General features: G+C 42.8%; 1 protein-coding gene and 1 long non-coding RNA gene across 9 annotated transcripts in view; one reads left to right on the top strand and one right to left on the bottom strand.

Annotated features, from left to right (window-relative positions):
• Positions 1-27,171, top strand: part of ESR1 (estrogen receptor 1) — a 285,231-nt gene that overhangs the window by 46,229 nt on the left and 211,831 nt on the right. The window contains exon 1 of one of the 4 annotated variants that reach the window (XM_039530312.1): positions 24,793-24,852. The exons of the other annotated variants lie outside the window; for them this stretch is intronic. Coding sequence (XP_039386246.1) covers positions 24,846-24,852 — 7 coding nt within the window. The 5' untranslated portion in view covers positions 24,793-24,845. Of the gene's footprint in view, positions 1-24,792; positions 24,853-27,171 lie in introns of those variants that run through there. 4 annotated transcript variants of the gene reach the window in all.
• LOC120400948 lies at positions 476-24,671 on the bottom strand. Of its 5 annotated transcripts, none has more exons than XR_005596187.1 (5): positions 23,874-24,671; positions 9,380-9,451; positions 8,564-8,619; positions 5,839-7,550; positions 476-648 (listed from the first exon to the last, which is right to left on the bottom strand). It is a non-coding gene; the product is annotated as an uncharacterized LOC120400948 (long non-coding RNA). The 5 variants fall into 5 exon arrangements; XR_005596186.1 differs by lacking the exon at positions 23,874-24,671 and adding an exon at positions 11,608-11,679; XR_005596185.1 differs by lacking the exon at positions 8,564-8,619 and having other exon boundaries at positions 5,835-7,550.

The raw sequence follows: 27,171 nt of genomic DNA, 5'->3' as shown, positions 1-27,171 counted from the left end.
TTATTCAGTGTCTCACTGGGAGTTCATGTTTTGGTGGTTATCAGCCATGACCTCTAAGTCTTTTTCAAAGTTCATGCTTGTCATGATAGAGTTCCCAATTCTTAAGTGTGGCCTGCATTCTTTGATTCTAGATGTATGACTTTACATTTGGATATGCTGAAACACACATTGCACACAGCTTACCAAGTGATCTAGATTGTTCTGTATCAGTGACCTGTCCTCTTCAACTTGTTCTTTACCAGTTAGAACACTTATTCTCTCTGGCCTTTAAATTTGATATAAAGAAGCCAGTGGAGTGAGAATCTTACCACAGGTATAGTAACACCAGAATCATATCAAGAGAGAGCCTATTACCGCCCTGCTTTGTGGCATAATACCATAGCATATAGATCCTAAAATCATATTGTCATTTTCTTGTAGCTGTGATCACATTTATCACATTGCAAACACATCATTAATTTCATATTTGCTTTATTGTGATGTCTCTTTCAGTGTTTCTGCTTACAAAGTTTCCTTCTTACTCCACCCATTAAGTATATATGTTTAAGATGATTTTTCCCTTGATGTATTCGCTTGCGTAGAAAATTGGAAGGGTGAGGTCATAGTTTCAGTCTTGGTGTTTATGTAAAGTAGAGTGATGTTCACATCCTGAAAAACACATTTAAAACAGTGTTAAACAGAGAGTTTTGCTCAACAGGAAAGTTCAAATGGGAGATTTTGTTCCAAACTGGGCTGTTGGGCCAGTTGTTCATTATGTTTGTTAGCAGTGCCAGTCTGGAAAGTAATAGAGTAGGTTAGGACTGGGAACACTGACAGAGAGAGAAGAAAAAACACGGGAGCTATGGGAACTGGTGAAAGTATGTGGAGATGACTGGGGGACCTCTCCCCTTAATTGAGTAAACTGTTGGTCAGTGAGAAGTACAATCCAAAGAAAGTTTAAGATGTACAAAGAGAAGATACTGTTAGTGACCATTTCAGTCTTAATTCTGTAAAGTTCTATTTAGCTTCTTGAAAGAATGTTTCTGTACCTGTACATTTCTTCCAAACCGTTCATCTATTCAGAGTTCAAAAACTGCATTTTTCCAGGTTGAAGCTTATTTTATTTTCTGTGTATATTCTCCATTTTTAAAGGGCCTCTGGTATTATTTCTCTGTTTTTCCTGGGATTTACTGTTCCACTCAATTTAGCTTATTCTGCAAATGTCATTGACGTGCTGTTTATTTCCTCTCTCAGACAGTAAATACGTTAAATAACCTGCACCTCACCCAACTCAATATACTGTCATTTAGGATGCATGTTAGTCAGTTTGAGATACACATGGCAAAATGAACAATTTAATTCAATTATTTTTTCTTACATTTTAAGTTAAGATTTTGTGAGGCAGAATCTCAAAGATTGTGACAGGAGTGGGGCAGCTTTTACCCTCAAGATACTGTGCTTTTAAGGTGTCAATAGTCTCTGGAGTCCTTGCAGCCTTTCACCCCTCCTTTCTGAGCCTATGCACTTCTCCTAAGTGCCATTGGCCCTTTAATTAATGGTCCTATAAAGCCAGGCCTACCACTTGCCAGTATATTGCAATACCTCCAAACCACAAGGCAGGGGTGCTATATGACAAAGCAAGTTATATGTTTACTCTCCTTCCACTGTTCTTTTTCTCTACATCATTGGTCCTTCACCTATTTCTCTTCTTCCCTTTTCTCCTTTGTCCCTAGCTAGCCAGCTGAGCACATAAGCACGTGCTAAAATTTTAAATTAATGGTAAACTTCAGTGGGTTTAATAATATGATTGAAGTTAAGCACATACCTAAGTGCTTTGCTGGGTCAGGGCTCTAGTTCCATCTTGTTGCTTTTTCATTAACATTCTTACTCTTTTATCTTGCTTTTTACTTCCCTCTCTTGTCTTCACTTTATACTTTTTTCTTCATCCTGTCTACAAGTCCCACATAGCTTTCTCACATACTTGGGGGCAGGGATAGCTCAGTGGTTTGAGCATTGGCCTGCTAAACCCAGGGTTGTGAGTTCAATCTTTGAGGAAGCCACTTAGGGATCTGGGGCAAAAATTGGTCCTGCTAGTGAAGGCAGGGGGCTGGACTAGATGATCTTTCAAGGTCCCTTCCAGTTCTAGGAGATTGGTATATCTCCAATTCTTACCTATTACCTTCCCTGCTTGGCTCTACTTCCTCCCCTGCCCTCCCTTTCCAATCTCTCTCCCTCCTCCTCTTCTCTCCCTACAATATTTTTGACCCTGAAGTACGAGTTACACAAGCCGACTTTATGCTATCAAGGTTACTATTCTTGGCGATGGGTTCATCCACAGTGTCTGGTGATAGCATTAGAAAGAAGTCTCTTGTATTGAAAAAGGGACTGCACTTTGTAATGATAGTGACATCAAAGAGCCTCAAAACCACAAAGTTACTAACAGCTATGAAATGTTTCTTTTTAAAGTCTAACTCCTGGGGTAATGATAGCAGAAGTAAGACAGCTGTGCAGGTGCACTAATTACATTACTAGCCAGGGAAAAAAGGCTGGCGGTTACGCTAAAAAGAGAGATTTGTTCTCTCCCACTTTGTAAAAAAATATTAGTCCTGCAGTACTGGAAAAGCAGATTGTGGGACACTGAGAAATATACCATGGAAGTGGAAGCCAAATGTAAAATGTAAGGGAATAGCTGTTCTGCTTTGTCAGGGTTTATGGGCTCTTGCAAAATCATTGAAACTCATGCACTTGAAACCATGAACCTTACTCCCTTCTTTGTACATCAGAACACTGATGTTACCTCCTACTTTGTGACAGCTGCTTGCTCTATGCCTGTTTCTTTTTTTAAGAGATAGTATCTGAAAACTCTAATAACTCTAATTTGCTGTTCAAGGCTTTTTGTGAGGGGCTTGAAGAATAAATGTTCCCTTTCTCCTGGAATGACTGTTATATTTCAATTGAAAACTAAAACGTACACCTATAAATTGCCAACTAACTTCACAGGATGTTAGCATGTTCTGGGAAGCATCAATAAAATAAAATGCTTGTAGAAGAATTTGTACAGTTGATTTCAGCACCTCTTCACTTTTTCTTGGCAACCAGAAGAGGAAAACTTGATTTTACAATAGGAATTTGAACCAAAATCTTCATTGTCTTAAACTGATACAAATGGTTCAGGTTGTAGGGGAAAAATATTTTTCCTTGCTCTTTGACTCATTTAATCTGCATCACTTTATCATGTAATGGGCGCACAGCCCATTTGCTGGGGCTGCCCCTGAGCTGCAGATTTTGGATCAGGCTTCCCAGCAGCCTGCCAGGAAACCAGGCAGGGTTCTGACAGAATCCTGCCTGCCATTTGATGAAGGTTGACACCCTGAGACAATGTTGTGAAACATTTAAGGTTTGATTAATCAACATTTTCTGTCAGAAAATCTCCAACCAGCTCTAGCCACACTAACTATCCTGAACTGGTGTAAGGTTTCCACTGTGTCCACGCAGCACTGATTGCCTTACAGTGATTCAGGTAGGATGGCTGTTGTTTTATAATGAAGGATACCACCAAGATAATAGAGTCATGCAACCCAACGGGATCCAATGGGACCTGACTACAAGTGTCAGGTTCAAGTTGGGTTGGGTCTGAAAATGACATGACCTTCTAGGGCTTGGGTCAGGTCATCTCTGATTGTGCAGTGGTGGCTGCATGTCCTGCTCCTACTGGGCACATGCCCTGCTCCTGCCGGCCACCACCACCTTGCTGCAGTGTGTGTATTGCAGTCATTGTACCAACAAGTTGCAGTGTCTCTCGCCATATGGCAAGTTGCGATGGTGGCAGCCAGTGTTGGTGGGAGCACACAGCCCACCTCTCAGTATTGTGCACAGTGTGGTGAGGCAGAGGTGACTGGTGGGGTCAGGGGGCACAGCTCCTTCTCACTCAGGTGAATTCGGGTCCTGTTAGGGCTTTAAAATTAGCCCTGATCAGACTTGTACAAGCTAGAGAAAAAGTGATTCCCAAAGAAAAGGACACAAGGAAACAAAACCTTTTTTGTAGAAAAGTTTATTCAACTGTGGGTTTACCGTTCCGCATAGTGAACCATTATGATTATGCAAACTGGGATGCTATGTCCAAGTTCACCAATGGGCTGTCTGAAGGCGAGTTCTAGTTCCTCATGGTGGAAGGTCAGGTGGTTGCAAGGTCAGCTCTGCAGGCTTCCCTGAATGCTGTGGACTCAGCAGCCAGAGTCATGTCGATGGGAGTAACCATGCATAGCTCACTGTGGCTTCTGTCATTGGGGATTCCTAACTCCTCCCCTCCCCCATATGCCAGGCTGCATCTCAGAGGTTTACAGACATGGCTCAGGTCAGTGCACTGCCCTGAGGTGCATCACCTGGACAGACTAGTGTCTATCCCAGACAAGATCCTATCATCCTTGGTTTGGTGGATTAACAAAGACAATGTTTGCACAGGAGTCCTGTTCTCCCCAGCTCTCCCCTCTTGACTTTGGTAATGGATGCTTCAACCACTGGGTGGGAGCACATCTAGGAAACCTGGAAGCTCAGGGCTTGTGGGCCACTCAGGAGGCCAGACTACATATATTATCTTACAGTTATGGGCGATCACTAGAGCCTGACGCCAGTTTTTGCCACATATACAGGGCAGGACTATCCAGGTGTTTACCTACAACACCACATCACTAGTTTTTTTGTCCATGAAGAGGGGACACCAGATCAAACAGCCCATTCCAGGGGGCAGTCAGGCTTGGAATTGCTGCATACAGAATTCCCTGACTCTCATAGCATCACATCTACCAGGGGCTCACCGTGATTTAGTGGACTGACTGAGCAGCTCATTCCATTCTAACCACGAATAATCTGTCAACATGGCTATTCTAAAACTAGTGTTTCAAGTAAGGGGAGTCCCAGCAGCGGACTTATTCTCATCCCAACAGAACAGGAAATATTCCCAATTTTGCTCAAGGCTGGGCCACAACTCGAGGTCCATCTTGGATGCATTGCTCTTCCCAGGGGTCAGGAGCCTCCTGTATGTGTACCCTGCAGTGCTGCTTATCCCCAGGGTAATTCTGAAACTGAAACAAGAACGAGGGAAAATGATCCTCTTACACTAGCATGGGTGAGACAACCATGGAACTCACAACCTGCACAAGTTAACCATTTGGGAACTTTTCCCCCTCCCTTTCAGCAAGGACCTGTTATCCCAGAACCATGGGCAGGTGTTGCATCTGAACCCCCAGTCACTGAATCTCATGGCCTGGTTCCTTAGTGGCTAAGCCCAGAGGAGGCACGCTGTTTGGCAGCAGTCCAGAATTCCCTGCTGAATAGGTGGAAGCCATTCACAAGGGCTACTTACCTTAGTAAGAGGAAGTCCTTCTCTACCTAAGTGGTTAGCCGTAGTGTGTCTCTTACTCAGTCTACAATTCAAAAAGATTTTGGACTATTGATTATCCTTAAAAAGAATCCGGTTTGGCAGTCAGCTCCATCAAGCTGCAATCTCTGTGTTTCAGCTCTGTATCATGGGTAGGACTGTATTTTCTAACCCCATGACTACCAGATTCCTGAAAAGCCTAGAAAGATTGTTTGCACCTATCAGAGATCTTACTCCACAATGGGATTTTAACTTAGTGTTTTCCCCCGATGTCTCCCCGTTTTGAGCTGTTAGCCTCTTGCTCATTGCTACACCTCTTGGTGAAGGCGGCTATTTTCATAGCCATCACTTCTGTGAGAAGAATGTGTAGGAGCCACATGCCCTGGAAATTGATCTTGGAAATGTTAGAGGTACTGATATTTGTGAACAAACCTTTTCTACTAGGAAGCTGAACAAATCATCAGAAAAAGGCTCACACCTACATTCCATGTTGCAGGTGTCCACCACAAAGATAAAGCCAATCACCAAGAAGCTGGTGTCAGAGAAGCACAGCTGGTCTTCCCCTTGATACTCCTTCCTTTGCAGTCCTGGAAAAACACATTTTGTCTTTGTTTTCTGCTGTGTACCCTTGAAAGCATTTTGTAACAAAAGAATAACTGTACATTTATATAACTAAAATTCTGTGTACATTTGTATGAAAGTTAAGTGCTGTTCTCGGGCTAGTGCCAAGTTGCCTGTGCAGCCCTCGGTACTTTGACATATCATCTTCTGCAAAATCATATGTCTTTGTAAGAGCCAGGTGACCATTAAGGTTCTGCTCAGGTAAGTATATCCAAATTTAACTAAACCTCTTAGGTCTACAAAAATTGGGCTGGAAATCTCTCACACAGTTCTTCTTGTGGGCTTTCCTAGTACTACCTGCTTGCAGTTGGGGTGGAAATAGTGAGAAAAACAGCCTTTAGGCTGTCTGTTCCTTGGGGAAGTGGATGTCTCTTCTTTTGCACCTTGTACAGAACAAAGCATGCAGATAGCACCTGCCAGATAATAAACAACAATATTGAAGTGCCTGTGCAGTCTGTCATAGCAACATGGAAGTATAGCCATGTACAAAAATGAAATACTGTATAAAGAAAAGCCAACTTTCTGCCCCCTCAAAAAGTAGGTTGGGTTTGCATAGATATGAGTTCTTCAACAAGTGGAATGCAGGCTGGGGAAAGGACTTTGTATTTTATCTGAACTGATTCATCCAGCTTTATGAAATTTGTCACTTGCAAAGGTGATTGGAGGTTTTATGTTGTTGCAGGAAAAATAGTGTATAATAGTGTTATAAAATCAACAAGAGGGAGGCACAAGCCATCACTGAGTTTCCCAGCCCTGTAAGCAACATTGGAAAACTACAAATAATGAGATTGGGGACAGGGAAGAAATGAGGATACACCAAATTCATTCCACAGAAATGAAATGTACTGGGAAAATGGTATATATCAAGAAACCATATGGGGCCAGTTGTGTGTTTGTGAAGTGAGCACTGTATTGCTGGAGGATAAAAGATGGTGTGGCTGAAATAAAGGACTCAAAATTGGGTGACTGGGAATGGTCACAATAACTTCCGGTGATTTCCTTATTCCTACCCTGTAATGGAGATTTTCAGTACTCCTGCTGCATTATTCTTGACTCTATTCTCAACTCTGCCAGAAACTCCTTGTGTGACTCCAGGGAAATCACTTAACCTTTCTGTGCCTCAGTTTCCCCATCTTTAGAACAGGGATAGTGCCTCACAGATGTGTTGTGAGGCTTAATTTGTTCATATTGGTAAAGTTCTTTGAAATCTTCATATGGAAGATTCTGTGGAAGTGTAAGGTAGTATCATCCTAGTTTTATTGTCCACTGGGCCGTGTATCCCTCAAGGATTTGGTGCTCTTATCTTTTACAATATGAATGGGTTTTTTTCTTTCAAGAGATGCTTGCTTTTCAAAAGCTTTCAGATTGTGTTTGAAGAACAGCTTATTTATATTGTATTGCTCTTTCCCAGACTCCTGCACCACATTATGTACGAGGTGAAGATTTCTATTTTAGATCCTACTCATCTCCTTTTTCTTTGTTACTTCCTGCTGTCTTGTTAGCTCTTTGGATCCACTTTGCAGCATCCTCTACTGGTAGCGAGACCGTGACTCTTTCTTCAACCTTGCTGTTACTGAAACAGAAATGAGAGCGCACTTGACAAAGCAAAACCACTTTAATTTTTCTTGCATTTCCCTAAGTATCAATATGGGTTTGTCCTTTAGTCTTGTGCATCATGGAGATTTATGATGCAAAATTTATGATGCAGCCTTCATCTGCCCTTTGTGTAGCTATTATTGCACCTTAATGAGTGCCAGGAAATTTAATAGAAATACGGTCTTCTGTGTGCAATAGGATCTATGACGTAGCCTCTGGGCTTCATTATGCAGGGCCTTAAATACATTCTACTTATGATTACATATAATTGATTCCAACTATAAAGAAAGCATTTTGCATTTACAGGAACTTCATGATAAGAGTCACACTGAAGACTCATCTTGCTCTACTTTCCTCGACTTATCTTCTGCTACAGTTTCTTAACTTAGGAGGGCAGTGGGTGCTATAGCTTCAGGGACTGTGACCAGTGCGGAGTTACTAGTCATCATTTAAAATTCACAGAAATTGTCCTATTGCTTTTTATCTCTGACTGGATTTCTGGGAAAGTCTGTCTGTCTGTCTGTCTGTCTCTCTCTCTCTCTCTTTTTAAGTAATTCTTGTGGTTGACTCCCTGTGTGAGCAAGTGTTCGTGCATGTGTCCTCCGTCTCTCAGACACGTAGAAAGAGAGAAATATTAAAATTCACCTGTCAGGCAGGTAATAAATAATGTGATTAATTACATAAAAATGTTTCTAATTCTGTCTGAGCCGGAACAGATGTATGTATTGAAACTAGTTGACCAATCTAGGGTAAGCTGATCGTTGAGCGTGAAGGTTATTTAGAATATCCTTCATATAGTCCAACTACATTGTATACACAGATTCATTTATATGAATCTTATTGTTCTGGCTGAGAGAAGTAGTAAAGAGATGGAGACAGTGTGTGAGGCTGCGAGATGCTAAGGCCAGGCAGTTCTTTTTGCAGAGGAGGATTTTCAGTATGGAATGAAATGAGGTTACAACGTTTATTTCCCAGATACAACCCACATACCTTGATTTTGTTTTTCACAGTCAGGAATTTTGAAACATTAATTCCGCCCTCCTCATCTTCAGGAAGGAAGTTGTATATTATTAAAGTCTTGTGCAAGACAATAAATTATTTGAATTACATGGATACAAAGGCAATTACAGTGGTCAAAAGCTTGTATGTTATTCCCTCCCTTGCTAATCATTCAGCACAGTATGAATGGAGAGGGGAGTGTGTGGTGCTAATCAGTTTCTCATAAACAGATAATACTGTGTACATGAATGCCCTTATAGCCTAAGCGCAAAAGAGACACCAGCAAATATGTTTTTGTTTCCATGTAACACACTCGAATGAATGAACCATTGATTAGCCAAATGGGTTGTGAATGGTATGTCCTTTGGTCACGGTTTTTTAACCACTGAAATGTTTCCCCGAGGTGGATATTTCAGATTCTTCACACCACCACAAACTAAATCTTTGACTTAAGATTTTAATTGCCTTTTAATGATAATTTCCAATTACATTTTGTAACCCTTTGCATCATGATTTTAATAGCCTTTCTGTAGTCCAGTTATATACTGGAAGAGAGAAGCAGTAAAAATGATATATTGATCTCTCATTGCCAATCTAGAATAAAATGCAGATATGCCACGTAAATGCAATATTATACACACAAGTGCACATGCACATAACACACAAACACACAACATAATATACCTCTCTCTCTCTCTCTCTCTCTCACACACACACACACACACACACACACACACACACACACACACACACACACACACACACTTTTGCAGAGTTGAAATTTGTTTGGAGAAGAATCTTGCAAACCTTGAAGATCTTCCACATTCACATGAATAGCTTCCCAGAAGTGAAGGGCTTTGGAGGATGGAACCTAATTTTCTTTTATACATAATTAAAAGAAAACAAGTTTTAGATTCTGATTTTTTAAAAAAACCCAAATACCCTAATTTTTACTTCTAAGAATGAGTTACACTTTGCCTAAAAATGAATGAATCACAACCCAGAAACCCATGTCTATGTGCAAAATGTCAACCTTAGGCTGGTGCAGGAAAACTAAGATTCTGAACCTGCTATCAGAACCATACAGGCCACTTGAAAACACTGGGGCTTTGCATGTGTGCAAGGCTCATCTGGCCTCATTCTCACTACAGGACCAAAACAGACAGCTACCGGTACAGTTACTGTGAGAATCATACTCAGTGTCCTCATCTGTGCCTATAAACTGTCAGTCATAACTTTTTTCACATTGATATTTGTATATAATTTCCTTAAAAAAATGAAGAAGAAAAAGTACTTGTGCAATTGTTTTAATGTATGTGCTTGAATACATGTGGTGATCACATGGTCAAACGCTTTATGGATCCACTGGATAGTGTCACAAAGCTTATTAATCCAGCTCTCTGCCTGGAGAACTGGCTGTTGAGGGGCTTTGCTGCTGATCCATCTCCTGAGGTTGGGGAGGTTTACTCTTCTGGTCCCAATAGAAATGATGAGCATCCAACCCTGTTACTCAGATTGAGTGTTGAAAACAGGGTTTGTATCAAATTCTGATCTCAGATGCATATGTGAGTCTCCCAGTGATACAGTTAATGCTAGCCAAGTGCATTCAGTGGCAGAATTTAGCCTTCTATGTATAGCATGAAAATTCTTTTGCAAGGATGTCTTTGTTAGGCAGCCAATCAGATGTAACATATAACATCTGTTTATTACTCACACAACAATTTACTGTTAAGAGGCAGCTTTTACTATCTATCAGATTTGCTAAAACCAAGTATCTTTAATTATCAGTAATCATGTGCACCTGCACATAGTATGAATGCAGCACTTTTCTGAGGAATTGAATCTCTTCACATCTTTGCATTTCATGTTGAAAAGATAATTTTCCTCTAGATTTACCCCGGGAGAGCAAAGGGAAACTAAACAGCATGTGCTGAAAGGAAGAATTCCTGGTGTTTGTTGGTGTTTTACCACTGATAGTCAAGAAGAAGTTTTGAAAATGTTCTCAAAACACGGGCAGAAAGTAGTGGCTTTCCTATGGCTATGATCCCTTAAACACTGCTTACCCTCCTCTTATCTCCCAATATTTATTTTCTGTGGCTTTGTGTGAGAATAAGGAATGGATTTTTACAAAAAATATTTACACCTACATATTGGTAAATATCACAACAATTCCTACTGTGTTAACAACGTCTATTGGCACAAATTCCAGCATGTTACCTGGAAAACAATGTGTTTTCTCAATCTATGTTAAAATATGAAATCAAATTGATACGAAACCAGATTAATAAGAAATCAAATTGCATAAAATGTGCATCAAGTTGATATGAAATCAAATTGCATTAGAAGTATACCTAGATATAAATCCAGTATCTATGGCGCTGCAAGGCTCTACCGGGAACCGCAGCGGTGAAAGCAGCAGCCTGGCAGGCTGCCACTCCCATGAGCCAGTGCCCTGCACTGGCAGCTCCTCCAGCATGGCTATACTGCCCCCAGCCCTGTCCCCAGCCCCACCCATTGCACTAGCATGGCCAGGGACAGCTGCCAGTGAGCCTGCTGCCTGCCCCGGTAGGCGGGGCTAGGGGCAGTACAACTACTCTAGAGGAGCTGCCAGTGTGGGGTGCTGGCTCCTGCTTTTGCTGCTTTGGTTCCCAATAGAGCCCAGCAGCTCTGCAGATACCTAATTATATCTGCGGATACCCACATCAGTGGATATAAACTTTGTATCCGCGCAGGGCTCTAATATTGGTTGCAGCTGTGAGCACTCAACACTTCTGCAAATCAGACCCCACTGTCTCAAATTGGGCACACAGAAAAGAAGAAACATGGAATTAGTTAACACGTGAAAAATTTCATTTAAGTAACTCATCTGACAGGAACTCTGTGACAGAGGCAGGTATAGAATCTAATTTTCCGGGGCAGCTTTGAATTTTCTTGACCATGAGACCCTCCTTTCTCTTCCTGCAATTCACTGCCTCATTCACTATATATCTTCCAATTTGTGAAACAAATGAGGCAGGAGTAATAAAGACACCAACCTCTTTTAGTACACAAGCTTGATTCATTCCCAGAGCAGGTCAATCTGGTGCACTGAATGAGGCTGGGGTCCTATGGGAAAAAATAGTACGTGATCACGTAATAAAAGACTGTAATACATATATACAAAGGGGCTGAATTAAAGAGTATCAAGAGATGACATTACTTCTGTATTTGGCACGAGTGCAACCACTACTGGAACACTGTTCCAGTTCTGGTGTCCACAATACCAGAGGATGTTGATAAATGGGAGAGTGTTCAGAGAAGAACCACAGGAATGATTGAAGGATTGGAATACATGCCTTATAGTGATAGACTCCAGGAGCTCAATCTGTTTAGTTTAACAAAGAGAAGGTTAAGGGGTTACTTGATCACAGTCTCTAAGTACCTGTGTGGGGAACAAAACTTTGATAATGGGGATTGTTCAGTGTAGCAGAGAAAGATATAGCAAGATCCAAGAGCTGGAAGTTGAGGCTAGACGAAAGATTAGAAATAAAGTGCAAAATTTTAACAGTGAGGATAATTAATCATTGGTACAATTTTTCTCAGCCTGTGGCAGGGCCGCCCAGAGGGGGGCGGGGGGGGGGCCCCCCCCCCGGCCCTCTGGGGCCCCCCCCAGAAGAGAGAGCTCCCGCCCCCGCCCCTCCTCCCTGGGCAGCGCATCAGCGCCGACTCCCCTCCGAGCCCCCCCCCGAGCCGCCCGGTGAGGTGGGGGGGGGGCGGCTGGGGCAGCGGGCCCCCCCTCGCCCCGCTCAGCGGGGCGGGCGGGCGGGGGCGCTGCCTCGCCTCGCCCCAGCCCTCCCCCCCCCCCCGCTGCCGCGGCTCTGAGCGGAGCCTGGCCCCCCCGGCCGCCGCCGGCCGGGCCCGCGCCGGCCGGGCGGGGGCGCGCGGCGGGCGAAGGGCCGCCGGGCCGGGGGGCCGGGGGCGGGGGGGGGCGGGGGGGGAGGAAGCGGGACCCGCACAGCCCAGCGCAGCCCCCGGTCTGTTCGCCGGGCCCGCGCCCTGCCCGCCCCGGGCCGGCGGCGACTCCGCCCGGGGCGCGGGCGGCACTTCGGGCGCAACGGGCGGAGGGCGGGCCCCCCCGCCCCGGCCCCGGGCCCCCCCAGCCTGTGGTGGATTCTCCATCACTGGCAATTTTAAAATCAAAATGCAATGTTTTTCTAAAAGATATGCTGTAGTTCAGATAGAAATTAATTTGGGGAAGTTCTATGGCATGTGTTATGCAGGAAGTCAATCTAGTCAATTACAATGGTCCCTTCTAGCCTTTGAATCTATAGATTTCAGAGTAGCAGCCGTGTTAGTCTGTATCTGCAAAAAAACCAGGAGTACTTGTGGCACCTTAAAGACTAACAAATTTATTTAAGCATGAGCTTTCGTGAGCTACAGCTCACTTCTTCGGATGCATAGAATAGAACACACAGACGGGATATTTATACATACAGAGAACATGAAAAGGTGGAAGTATGCATACCAACAGGCAGAGTCTAATCAATTGAGATGAGCTCATCTCAATTGATTAGACTCGGCCTGTTGGCTGGTCTGCATCTTCCACCTCTGTTCATGTATAAATATCCCCTGTCTGTGTGTTCCATTCTATGCATCCGAAGAAGTGAGCTGTAGCTCACGAAAGCTCATGCTTAAATAAATTTGTTAGTCTTTAAGGTGCCACAAGTACTCCTGTTTTGAATCTATAGAGTTGCACAAGCAACCTTAGTTCTGGCATTTCCTAAATTATGAATGTTTGGCTTTGTAACTTTAATAATAATCTTTTAAAATAGGATTTTTGTGTGTAATTTCCTATGTTTAAAAAACCAGAAATTCCATCATGTAGCATCATACCGACATCCATATGGTTCATCAGCAGGGTTGGAACCTTAAATCCACTTCACAGACCTCTGCCACTTGAGCTAATGGAATAACTCATAGCAGTAGTAGTTTGTTATCCTCTATGCAGGCCAGCACTAGATGGGGATGAGACACACACTTTGCTAGTGGGTTTCACAAAGATTTGCTGACAGCAGAGGAATGGCGAGACTCAGGAATCCAGGTTTCCATTCTAGGCTGTGGAGGGAAGAGTGATCTTGTGCCCATTTTCCCCAAGCTTGATGCTTTCATCCTGTCCTCTCCAAATAGTCCCTGTCCCAGTCCTGTCTCTTCCCCTCTGCTCTATGCTTCCTGGGCCCAGACTGGGGTGCATTCAGGGGGCAGGAAGAACAGGCTCCCTTATCTCAGTTACAGTGCTAAGCTCTAGTCCACAGCCGCTGGGAGCAGCCATCACAGGGAAAATCCAGCTTCGTTCCTGTAGCTAAGGGCTTGAGCATGCTCATTCAGTCCGTAGAGAGGGTGCATGTGCAGCTGGCAGCTGAGAGAGGCTCAAGCATGATCAGTAAGGATGGAATCATCAGAGATTTTAGTTGCTAAAGTCTAAGAAGTCTCTACTGAGCACATGTGAACTGTGATTTTTTTCCAAAGGCTTATAACTTGGCCAAATTTAGGTGGATTTTCACAGGAATAGCACAAGGCACATCCCTAATACAAAGGGCACTCCACTGCCAAATTTCTCTAAAGCATAAGGATGCTAGAGCTGTTAAAATAGGAATTTCTTACCATGGGCAAAATGACGTTCTCCCTTCCCTCCCCGATTTGTTCTCAGAAATAGCTGGACTTTTGCTGAGGTTTTCCATTTAAACAAAAATCAGCCCAAGGCAGACACCCATCGTGGAAAATTTCAGCCCAAATGGTTAAAATTTGTCCAAGTTATAAGCAACTGAAAACTGAGTCTTATAATAATAAGTGGCTCCTCCAGCTCCCCTATAATGTATTTAAATGAGTTTTACATTTGAGAAAGTTATAGTGCTTTTGAAAGAACAGGTCTTAGAATGAATTACGTGGTGAGGATATAATATGTGACAAAATGGGAATATTCCATTTATATAATTACTAATGAATGAAAGCTATTAATTGAATTATCAAGTTTATTAGTGGTGACCCATGAACAATTGTGTTTAACACACTTTGCATAAATGTTTTGTGAATGTGCATATAACAATTACAGATTAATGTCCCAAGGTGGTGAGCTGCAATCTATAGACTAAATTCTGGCTAGGCCTACTCGAGTATGCTGCTGAGAAAAGGGCACTTGGAGCCTCTTCTCCTACGCTATTGACACTGCACAGTACCCTGGCAGAATGCTTTCACTAGCATTCCATAAACACTACAAAGGAACTGGCTAGTGTGCTCAGCAGTAAGTTGGGGAGGTGGCAAGGGCCCTGCCTTCCCTGTACACCTGCTGGCATCCAGCTGCAGGCACTGTGGGAAGGGTATACTTCTTATTTTTGATGAAATTGTAAGGGCCGATGCAAAGTGTGCCACTCCACCATAGCAGCTCTGCTTTCTTGTGCTGTACAGAGGCAGAAAGTTGCAAGGAATCTCTGCATGGCTTCTGGAGCTTCGATCCTCCCTCCAGTGCTCCTTTCAGGAGGAAAGCCAGAGTGCAGTCCTATAATGTTACGACTGTTATTTACCCGTCTGAGAGTCCCTAACAATAATCACATGCTTTTTAAAATACTTTTTAAGCAGTGATTAAAGTAGATCAAAATTTGAGGGGGAGCTCACCAGTGCTGGTTGTTGTGTGTTGTCATGGATGTTGACAACATGTGATGAAATTACATTGAATCATCTTGTGATGGGACATGGCAAAGGGAAGACAATAGAGAAAAGGAAATAAATGAATTGGAAAGGAGTTAGTTGTTCCTGCCCAAGTCCATTGTCATCCAAACAAAGCTGGGTGTGTGGCCTGCAAAAGTGCATTGTGTATAGGGAACATCCTCGGTGTTCCAAACACCTTTAGCTTTTACCCCTTCCTCACCCCTACATGCTACTGGAGAGTGCCAGAAGGGAAGAGGGCACTAAGAGGGTCATGTTTCCCTTTGATTTGGCACAGAATGGGGGAGCCAGTGCCACGGTCTTCCTTTGTCCATGTAGGGGAGAACTGAGGGTAGCAGGCTGTCTTTCTTTCCTTCTCTGTCCCCTGATCTTCAGTCAGGGACCAGATCCTTCTAATCCTCGCACTTTAAAACCTTCCATCTGAGGAATCTTTATTTCTTCAGCCACTGAAGAGGCAGGAGGAAGGGGCGCTCTCTCACCTCAGGAGAGGGACAGGAAGCAGAAATCTCCCACTGTTGTAGCCAGGAAGAGGGGAAATTTGCTTTCACACACTCCCCCTTACTTTTAATCCCTAGCTACTAGCATATTCTTAGGGACAGCAAGTCTCCATTCACCTGTTTGTGCCAGGCGGTCAAGTGGTTATCCATATGTTATCCAACCCAGGGCCTTTTCCCTGTAAAATGACCTCTTTTCCTTCCTACTCGTTCTTAGAATTCATTGTTTCCTGTTAGTGACATCAAACTGCTGCTGTGGGAATGGCTGGGATTTTACAATGACAGAGATCACAAAGGATTATGAGCTCTCCATACAAAGAAGAAACTGGCAAAGGGATATGGGGAAAGTCTGCTTCTCACACAAACAACTTCAGAAAAAGCACTATGAAGAGAGGAACTAGAAACATTGTTGAAAGGTAACTTGATTTACATTTAACTCTCTTACTGATCCCTCATTTGAATTAATACAAAAGTTAATTTTAAATATAGAAATAAAATAAGACAAATTTCCCCCTCCCTCTTGGCAAACTGTAGAAAAAGTGATCTTAATCCTAGGGGAAGTAACACCTTTTCCCCCAGGAACTAAAATGACAGTACCAGAACGGCTTGCAATGTCTGCATGGCTGTGGGTCTTAGCATTGGCACAGGGGATATAGGTTTTTACATAATTGGAAGCCCATTGCCCAGCACATCTGTACACACAAATGATGTCTGTCTGTCCTGCATTAACTGGATCTCTGATGTCATGTTTGCGAGTAATGTCTTCAGATAGTTAACCATTCCAAATACTTAGTATAACTGCGATGTTCTGAGGGATAGGATCTCTTAGATGTCTTTGATTTGAACTGAGTTGCATTTTAGCTTCCAGGGCTCAGTTGCATTTTAGCCCATATGTCCAAAATTCGGAACCTCCCTCATGGGGATAGATCATACTGCGACAGTGCCTGAGGGCTCATGATTCCAGGGGAGTCTGCAGGAGTCTCAGGAGTAAGAGACAGATTCTAAGCAATGGGGTCACCCTTCAGTGAACCAGCAGACGTGAGGAAAAGTTCCTCCTTTACTGCAGGAAGTTCCTCTTGCTACCAGGAAATGGCAGAAGTGGCTAATGACTTGTTATAGGCATCTCACCAACCCATTTTATTAAGACGGTTAATTCCCACTTCTCAGGGAGCAAGTACATCAGTGTGACCATTGCCTCCCCCATCCCAAGCTCCCTCAGAAAACTCCTAAATCAGCAGGCAGCCATCTGTCCAGGAAGGTAGCAGATGATGGCAGCTTCTTTTTCCAATCACTACGTTAGGGTGAGGCAGAGACACCGTGCTGGAGAGAGGGACCAAACCACAAAGGACTTCAGGAAGGAAGTGAGGAGAAGGGCAAAGTCACCAGGGACTTGGTGGTGAGAATAAGGACTGGAGGGCAGAATCAGTGGGAAGGGGGTGGCATGATTTGGGTGGTCACTTTGGATGACACTCAGATACCACGGCGATGAACATAATATAAATACCAATAATAAGTAAACCAAAAGGGAAAGGATGTGAGAAGGATGTATTCAAAGTTGGGTGCTCAGTTTGAATTTGTGCTTGAGGGCCCGTACAACTACTGTTATGCCCCTGATTTCACTTTTTTTTTAACTTGGCACTTGCCCTGCTTTAGTTTTAATCACAGTATTCAGCATTGTTTTCAAACATGAAGTATGTACCTCTTCTGTCTTTCTGGGTGTAAGAATGTCATTGTGACCATGGGTCACTTTAGGCTACCTGTGTCACCTGTAGCTGTGGAAATGGGTTACTATACCAGGACTCTGTTTAGTTGGGCCTTCAAAGCTTGAATATTTGAGGTGGGATTTGTTTTGCTGTTTGGGAAACTGCTGTGGCTCATTTCACTGGGTTTAAAAGTGTGGTGTTTTTGTTAAAATCCTTGCTCCTGGTAATTTTCACCTGGAAGTAACCAGCAGACTTTTAAGATTTTTACATTAACCAGAAGAATTTCTTCATGCTTCTTGAAGGAGGGTTCCCTCCAGAAAAGGACTCAGGATCTGACTGAAGGTGGTAGTAGTGAATTGAAGGGCCTGTGGTTGAAGCAGTACAACTGGGGCTATGACTTCCCAAACATTTTGTCCCTGAGGGTATGTCTACACTACAGTTAGACACCCATGGCTGGCCGAGGTCAGCTAACTTGGGCTAGCGGGGCTCAGACTAAGAGGCTGTTTAATTGTGGTGTAAATATTTGGGCTTGAGCCCGAGCTCTGGGACCCGGGCTCGGGCTCCAGCCCAAATGTCTGCACTGCAATTAATCAGACCCTTAGCCTGAGCCACACGGGTCCCAGGCAGCTGACCCAGGCCAGTTGCGGGTTTTTATTTGCAGTGCCGACATAGCCTAAGAATCTCACAGACAGAGAAGCTGTAGGGAAGGGTCTTCCTATGCTTCATCTAGGGTCATCCTCTAGGAAAGGTGGGTTTACAGGCATCTGCAAGAGAATGTCTCAGTAAAGTCCATTTTAACTGACACTGGAGAGAATGGGGAAGATGTTTCCTAGGTGATGCCTCTCTGGTCTGGGATCTCTGAATTTCCTACCAGTTAAACAACTGGTCATATTTTGAGTTTTTCGCTGTTGTCCTTGTGCTTGTTTTTTTCAAGCTTCTGTGTGTTTTCACCAATAGATTACCCCTCTCTTTCAAGCTCTTTCAACCTGTTTCTCAGTAATCCACACTGTCTCCCTTGGCACAGACAGCCATTATTACTAATGAGCACGTTGGAGCTCAGACATTATTCTCTAGACGATTTCAACTAAAGAGGCAATTCCAAATGGAGTTTGCTGAAAACAGACTCTTCCAAATGGGGTTATAAATGTGATTTTGACACTGTCATTGTGCAGAGGTAGCCAAAACCCAGTGAAGAGAAAACACAAGCTCCATCTAATTTAGGAGCAATATCATTCTAATGTAGGAAGCATAAATCTTTCTCGTTTCACTGCCTCATTCAACAGCTTAAGGTCTGCTCAAATTCTTATTCTCCCATTCTTTTTTGCCTCTAGGGTTATTGGCATACACCCCAACTCATTGGCTCACTAATTTCCTCTTTGAAGTTTATATTTTTTATTCTGATTAATGTTTGCTTTCACTTTTGGAAGCATTTGAAAAGGACACACCGTCTGGTGTATCAAATCTATGGGATGTAGATTGATCTATAGGAAGAAGATCTTTCATTTCAGTTTAAACTAGTTGAAACTTAAGACCAGTGTTCTTGGACCTCTAGGTTTACTTCCTCTACTGGGCACAGGAGGCCCATTCTACAGACTGCATCGTAAACAGTAAATTGTTGTTTGTTACTAGAAAGTTAAAATTAACAGCCCAAATGTAATTTCCCTTGTGAGATGTGTACATTGGCTATCACAGGCTCGAGCAATGTCTGCTGTGCTATGTACTGAAATGATTTCTGGGATACTGTAATTATATCTTCATCTGAATTGATCTTAAAATTCACTCTTCTGACATATAGCTGTACTGCTACTTGCTATATATTACTGTTCTCTTCACAAGTAATCAGTCCTAAAATCAATGCTCTTAATTCCTACTCTTTGTCTCTGACCACGATTTACTTCACCATTTTAGTGCAGTGGATCACCTGAATGTGTTCCAGTTAGTTGCATTTTCTGTGTCTTTTGTTTCATGCTGAGCAATAATCTTTTGATTGTGTTTGTGTTTGCAGTGAGTGCCAGATCCTTCCTTTCTGCTACTTTTCTTGAGTGTATTCCATTTCTTTCCTTACTCTTGTGTAAAATGATTTGGCCAATAAGCAAAGTCACCTGGGTTTTTAGTAGTTTCCTGATCTGCATTTTGATTTTTAGGTTCCGACAAAGCTCCCATTTAAGTCAGCAGCAAAACTACTATGGAGTTCAATGAGATCAAGATCAATCCCTTAATGAGTTTAGAGTGGCATGCTATTTTTTTTTGCATTTTTTCAGTGTCATCTGTAATGCTAGTGATATTCTTCGTCATAAAATCCCGATTAAAAATAGATACCAGAAGGATTCTTCTTTTGTCTGCCAGATGTTGTTATGCTTGGCTAGTTTATGCAAGCTTCTAATCATTTATCATAATAATGATAATTAACACTTCTATATTGTCTTCCATCTGAAGAACTGTATGCACTTGGCAAAGATTAATGAATTAATCTTTACCCATCTCACCTGGTTGTTGTATTATTATCTCCACTTCACACAAGTGGAAATTGAATCAAAGGGTATGTCTAGACTAGATTTTTTGGTCCTGTTGTAACTTGAGTTAACTGATTAACTCGAGTTGTAGTCCCACTGTAACTTGAGGTAATTGATTGCCAATACTTAACTACCACCATTGTACATCCTAATGTAAACACTGCACAGATGTTTGTTCCATGACACAAACTTTTGTGGAATGCCTAGATTAGTATTTACAAAGGCGTTATAGTTAACTGGCAAATTTACGTTACAACCGGGCCACAGATTCTAGTTTACATATACCCAAAGAAGCTTAAGGACTTTCTCAAGCGGACTCAGCAAGTTTGTGGTAGAGTCAGGAGTAAAGTCCAGCTCTTCAGACTCCCAGCTGTGTGTATTAATAACTGAGCCAAGCTTTCTCCCTAACAAATGCCTCCATGGATTTCCTGGTGCCCTACTTCTCATCAGATTTCTTTATTCCAATAACCTAGTTACAGTAAAAGCTTTTTTATCTGGCATGCTGGAGGAATGTGGGGTGCCGGTAAGTGAAAAATTCCGGTTAACTAAGAGGGCGGGAGTTTGGGTGCAGGAGGGGGCTCAGGGCAGGGGATTGGTGTACAGGTGAGGTTTCGGGGTGCCAGATCTGGGGGGTGCTCACCTCAAGCAGCTCCCCACAGGTGGCAACCTGTCCCTGCTGCTCCTAGTCAGAGGCATGGTTAGGCGGCTCCGTGTGTTGCCCCCGTTCTGAGCACTGGCTCCGCAACTCCCATTGGCCAGGAACTGCATGTGAGCCGCCCGAGGTGAGCGACGCCCAAATCTGGCACCCCAAAACTCCTCCTGTGCCCTTGCCCCTCACCTCCTCCCGCACCCAAACTCCCTCCCAGAGCCCATGCTCTGCATCCCCTCCTGTGTCCGAACTCCCAGCCCTTCACCCCCTCCCACACTCCAAACCCCTCGTGGCCATTCCTCCACCTAGGAGCAGCAGGGACATGTCGCAGCTTTCAGGGAGCCATGAGGAGCCAGGTAGGGAGCCTGCCGGCCCCGCGCCAACCGGGCTAGAGACTGGACTTTCTATGAAGTTTAGAAATGCCCGTTTAGAGAGCTTTCCGGTTTACACAGAGCTGAATAACACAGCTTTTCCTGTATTTACTGGCCTCCTCATACGTAAAAAACACTTAAAGAAGTGCTTAGGCTCTTTCATTGTCTCATATGGGAGAGTTAATTTCTTTTTTCCTCATTCAGATTGGCAGAAATATGAAACCTGGTAAAATGCTGCTTCAAATTCAGGCAACAGTAATAGATGACTGAGCTCTAAAGGGTAGAGCTAAGCAAATAGTGGGACAATATATCTGTGAACATATTTACTAAATCTAATTCAAAATTAAATTTGTACCCATTTTTCAATTTGCTTTACTGTGACCACCTGAAACCCTATTTTTTTATTTATACATATTTTGGGGAGGGGGGCAGGGGATGACTTTTATTCATAGGAATGTGGTTATTTGGAATATAATGCCATCAGGCTTACTAGGCTGTCCATTTGGAAACAAAGGGTGGGATTCACAAAGTTACTTAGGTGCCTATGAGTGAGATTTAGGCATCTAAGTGTCGAGTTTAGGTGTCTAAGTCCCAGTTTTAGGCTCCATTGTGATCCACAAAACTCCTGCTGAACACTGTAGGTGCTTAAACTTACTCAGCACCTAAATTTTCAGGGTAAAAGTTCCCTTGGTGCCTACATTTCTGCCTCTGGGCACGTGCACTACTGATTCCTTCTAGGCATCTGGCCACATATCTCCCTAAGCCTCAGAGTGATTCACAAACTGGGGGAAGACAGGCATTTGAGTACCTAGCTGGCATGTGGGGCTCGAGCCAGTAGGTGTGCTTGGAAACTTCCTATCAGATCAGGTCCCATGTAAAATCTGGCTGGAGGAGGAATGGTTGTGGTGGGGCCCACCTTATAACTCAGTGGTTAGAGCACTTGCCTGCAATGGGGAAGACTCAGACAACCAGCAAGACTAGGTCTCTGTTGACAGAAGAAAGTTTCCAGGCAGTTTGTCACAGTAAGTGGGTGGCTTAAAGTAATATGCTGTGGTTGTTGAATCTGAGCTGCCCACATGCATTGGGAGTTTGAGTCCTAACTCTTGGCAGCTTTCCGAGAATGTGTATTGTGTACATTGCTTGTGCTTTGCCTACATTCTGCAGGGGCTCCTTTTGGAAGATTTGCCCCGACACCAACATTTTTCTTTTAAAAGTGAGATTTTAAAGTGCTCCAAAATCCATATGCAGACTCTGATTTTGTTAAGGATATTAACAGTAATTAAATAAAGGGAAAATTAAAGACTTCGGTCAGCAGTTAGGATAACGTAATCATTACTCATACTCTTAACCCTTTCTTGAGCAATGGAACTGAGAGTGACTAAATGAAAGCAGTTAAGGTTGCCAAATGGTGGTTCATGACATCAAGTTCAGCTGAACTCAAACCTCTGAAAACAAGGAACAGAAGCGTTAAAGTAACACACACTTAAACCTCTGAAAACCAAGAGATAGAGAGTTAGGGAACGTGCCATGCTCACAGAATAACCTTAACTCTGCCCTCTTTGAGAGCTGCTCTAACACATTGATAACACATATATTAGTAGTCTTCACTTGCAACAGAACTCTCAGAGAACAGAGCATATGAGCACTGTAGGACCAAGTCTAACACCTTCTCTTTGCTAAGACAAAACTTGGGGTTAGGTCCAGTGTAGGGAACAGGAGCTACCAATACCTGGCCTGCACTCAGACACTGAACCTGCTCCACACAAACCACCCGCTTGCTAAATATTACAACCCTTTCACACTTGCTCAGAGGAGTCCTCCTAAGACATTGCCCTCTCTTACCCATCACTAAACTCCAGAGACCAATCCCCAAGACAAGAAGGCTGCTGTGCACCACTGTTGATGCAACCTACAGAACTCAGTGGTGAAATGAGCCGTACTTGAATCTTCATGGTACTCATACATGTCTCTTCATATCACAGTGACAGCTTGTTCAATCTGCTCCAACTAATTCCTCCACTGCCTAACACAGTGAATACAGCTGGAATACGTGCAGATAAATGCTGGAATTCAAATCTGTGGAACACAACACAATATACGCAATGGTGCCTTCCCCTGGTTCACATGTCTACTTATTATGGCATGAACCCTATTGAACCATTCCCAGTGACTATTTCCAACTTCAGTGGATAGAGTTAAGTTTGTGATGTGGGGGTGGCATGTACCTTAACTCTGTATTTCCTAGTTTTCAGAGGTTTAAATTTGCGTTCCCGTAACTTTTTATTTCCTGGTTTTAATTAATATTATTAGAGATATGTATCCATAAAGGCGAGCCTTATAATGCTATTTAATTTCCTGGTGAATGATATCTGAGGAGGGAGCATTCTGTAGTGGGTAGATGAAGGGACTAGAAGCCATGATACCTTGTTCTAGCTGTTCCTGCTCTGCCACCAATTTGTTTTAGGACCTTGGACAAGCCATGTAACCTCTTTGTGGCTGTATAGAGGGTATAAAAATACTTGCCTACGTCACAGAGATGTAGTGAGGCTTATTTAATATTTATAAATAACTTTGAGAACATTTATGAAAGCTGATGTATAAATGCAAATTAATATTATTATATTAACTTTATTAGATGGCAGTTGGGTGGGGGAATTGCATAGCTGGAGGCCATGTGCGGGTTTGGGAAATAGGAAGGTTGAAAACCTAGGAGGTGTGTTGGGCAAGATACAAGGTTAGTGAGCGCAATTCACAAATGAATATATTTATCTGTATTACTGTGTACTGCAGTACACTTTAGTGAGGGCAAGTATTCTATCCAACAGTAGCCTCAAGGTTACCTGTTGTTTTGCATAGACATTGTAGCACTCACCTGCTATCTGTATGGCACGTCAACCAAGCTTGACTGATAGATAATTATATGTGCAAAGTCAGGGCTGGTTCTAGGGGTGGAGCAGTGGAACAGTTGCTATGCGATTGTGCTCTTTTCCCCCCTTCCGGTCTGATTGGCTGGCCTTTTTTTGGCCCACTGGTGGTGCAGTGCTGAAAATGTTTTCCACCCTGGCTAGCAAAATGGCTAGAGCCACTTCTGTGTCATATGGCAGCTTTATTTTAGAACCAGTAGCTGAAAGCTGTTGCCGTTGCATGGATGTTGTAGTTGGGCCAAGGGAGCCATCATCTGCATTCTGTATTCAATTAATTTTCACTTTATGTTCTCCTTCTTTTATCCACTCTGTGGCCAGAGAGGGTAGCCTTCTTTCTTGGCATTGTGTGTGGTCAAAACTTTGAGGGGAGCACATGGGAACCATTTTTACTTGTGCCCAATCCTGTATGGCTTGGCATCAGATTATTCCAGTACTAGTGGAAGGGCTTCACACCAGTATGCCTGTGTACTTTTTTGTCAAACACTGTGTCAGGAAACACTCACAAAACATGGTAAACACGCTAACACAACACAGAGCTGCATGTGTTAGTGAACAGGCAATCACATGGAACGGCAGTAAAGCCAGATAGGTAAGTAGTATTTTGGGGGTCTTGTTTCTATGTGCTGTGTTGTAGTGAAAAATGTTGCTGTTTGTACATGTTCCCCAAAGTTTGGTCACGGGACTTGCCTCAGCTGGAGACACAAACACTTCTTTGTTATCCCACACAGCTGTTACTCTCACTTTCTCTGATCAACTGTCACATTCCAACTGCCACAGAACTTGTGGACTCCAACATTCCATCTGGTTCTTACAGGGCTCAGGGATGACTGAACCTGGTGGTATTCCGAACAAAAAGGGCTCTCCGCCATGCTTGTAGCTGTTTCCATCAGTTCACACTGAAAGATTTGTGTTGATAGTGAATGAGGGGTATGTGTTGCCATGGGGGACTATGTGTGTTTCAGGTTGGTTGTGTTGTTGTGTGGGTGGTTTTGAAAAACTGTGGCACTTGCATGGATGCTAGTAATCACTCATCTGTGCAGTCTCTCTCCTACAAGCTATGAAATTGTTGCATGCAAATTAGCTGTAGTATAAGGCTGGTGATTGGTTGAGTTACTTCTGATACCACACTGGTCTTGAACTCTTGGCATGGCATACTTGGCATTCCTTATGGTAGCTGTACACTGCATGGGTGTAATTTGTAAAGTCAAAATGATTGAAAGCTTAAAAATTGGACTGTAACAGTCTACCAAACCCAGTGATGAGTCAATCTGGTGATATTCTGATCAAAAAGAGCTCTCAGCTAAGCTTTACAGACATGCTAGGCTTCAGAGTGACCTACAGAGTGACAATCCTGGAATCTTATTATATAGATTCCCTTGTTTGTGGGCTTTATGTTGCACATTAATTTCAAATCTAGTATAGTAGTTTGTATATCAGTTCCATTTTAAAAATAAATAGAAGCTGAAAATTTGGCAGGGAAATGGCTGTGAGGGAGGAGAGGTGCATTTCAATGTTCTGTGAAATATAGCTTTTGGTTTGGATGTGTTAAAAGAGTTTGAAAAGCATAATTTGTGCAAGCGCAGTAGTCTTTAAAAGAACATTCGTACTCTTTTCAGCTGTCTTCCTCCAACAGTTTGAAAGAAAGTGCTGCACTGCGCATGTATGCACAGCTAGTTTAGTATCGTAGTAAGAATACAGGAAATCCTGCATTCTTCATTTAAGCATGACCTCAGTGAAGGAAGTAGGCACTCCAAGGTTCCTGGAAAGCTCTTACCCCCTTCACATACATTTTCCATGTTAAATGGTGGAATCTGATGTCACTGGCAACTTTAAAAGGCCAGATTCTGAGCTCGTGTGGATCAGTCTAGCTCCACTGAAGTCATTTAGGATCTGGTCCAAATGTGCAAGCTGCATGAAGTTTTCAATGTAGTGGCAACACACCTAGTTTCAAGAGAACTAATAAAAGTGTTTTTATTATTTTTAATATTTTCTTCAGAAAAAATACAACAAAACCCTAGGAAATTTAATTAAAAATAAAATAAAAAGCAGGTCAGAAGAAATATTGAGGTCACAAAGAGGAGCACTCACAAGTGAAGAAATGCCAACCTTACATTGTTTGCACAAATGCTTGCACAATCTTAACTTTGCTATCTTCCTCACAAGTGAGGAAATGCCAGACTTACAGTGTTTGCACAAATGCAACAACCTTAACTTTGCTACTTTCTCTGACTGTATTATGAGACAAACCTAATTCATTAGGTCTGGCCAATCTCTGCTCAGCACCGAACCTGGGGGAGGGAGGGCAAAGGTGGCTGTATGCAATATTTATTCCTCTCTTTCTTTTCCTGGAACTAGCAAAGGATCAGTTTAGCCTCTGGTGAAAATTAGAGCAACCCCAGGTCTCCTCTTATTTGCTCCCAGCTGCAATGGCCCCCAATGAGCTGTTCTGGCAGCCAGGGATCTACAGGAGTTCCTGCAAGGACTTCTTCCCTCAACTATGCTGTTGATGTGCTCTACACTGGGGAATTCAAGGGTGGGTTATGTAGGGCTGGCTACACAAGCCATTGGGAGATTTGCAAGGAGAATCTTCAGCTGGGTACATAAGCCAGCTTTAACTCTGCTTTGTGTCTGTGGAGCAGATTCCAAAGGGGCTACTCACACATGAGTAAGTAACGCATGTGTATAAGCATTGGCAGAACAGTGGTTCTAAGTTTCACATCATCTAGGCTAGTTGATTTGTGTATGTTTAAATTTCCATGGATTTTTACCTACTCTTTATCAACAGCTAATTTGGTAGTCTTCCTCATTTCCTAATTATTCAAACTACTTTTTGTTTGTTAAAGATAGATTTTTAAAAGTTTAGTATCTCAGCCATTTTTGAGTCATTAATTTTCTCATTTATTATTAGGAGTATTTTATCTCTAATACTTTCCCCATTAAATATTTATTAAAACTCTCTTTGTTCCTTTAATTCTTTTGGCTACCATCACTTCATTGTGCTCTTTTGCTGTCTTTTTTTCTCTCTGCAAGGTTTACTTTAGCAGCTGTTTATGTTGGACTGCGTCTCTACTTTTCTATTAACAGTACAGAGGTTTTCTTCAACCTCAGATCTTAGAGCAGTCTCTTTCCTTGTTACTTGTATTCTTCTTTTTCAGGGGAATTGTAATCTTTTGTGACTTAATTATGGTATCTTCTTGGATTCCCCATACTTGTTTTCCACTGATGGGTTTGAATACGTCCTTCTAT

The sequence above is a fragment of the Mauremys reevesii genome, linkage group 3 (genome assembly GCF_016161935.1).
Source record: "Mauremys reevesii isolate NIE-2019 linkage group 3, ASM1616193v1, whole genome shotgun sequence".
In the NCBI taxonomy this organism is placed as follows: domain Eukaryota; kingdom Metazoa; phylum Chordata; order Testudines; family Geoemydidae; genus Mauremys; species Mauremys reevesii.
This window is presented reverse-complemented; position numbering and strand designations above follow the sequence as displayed.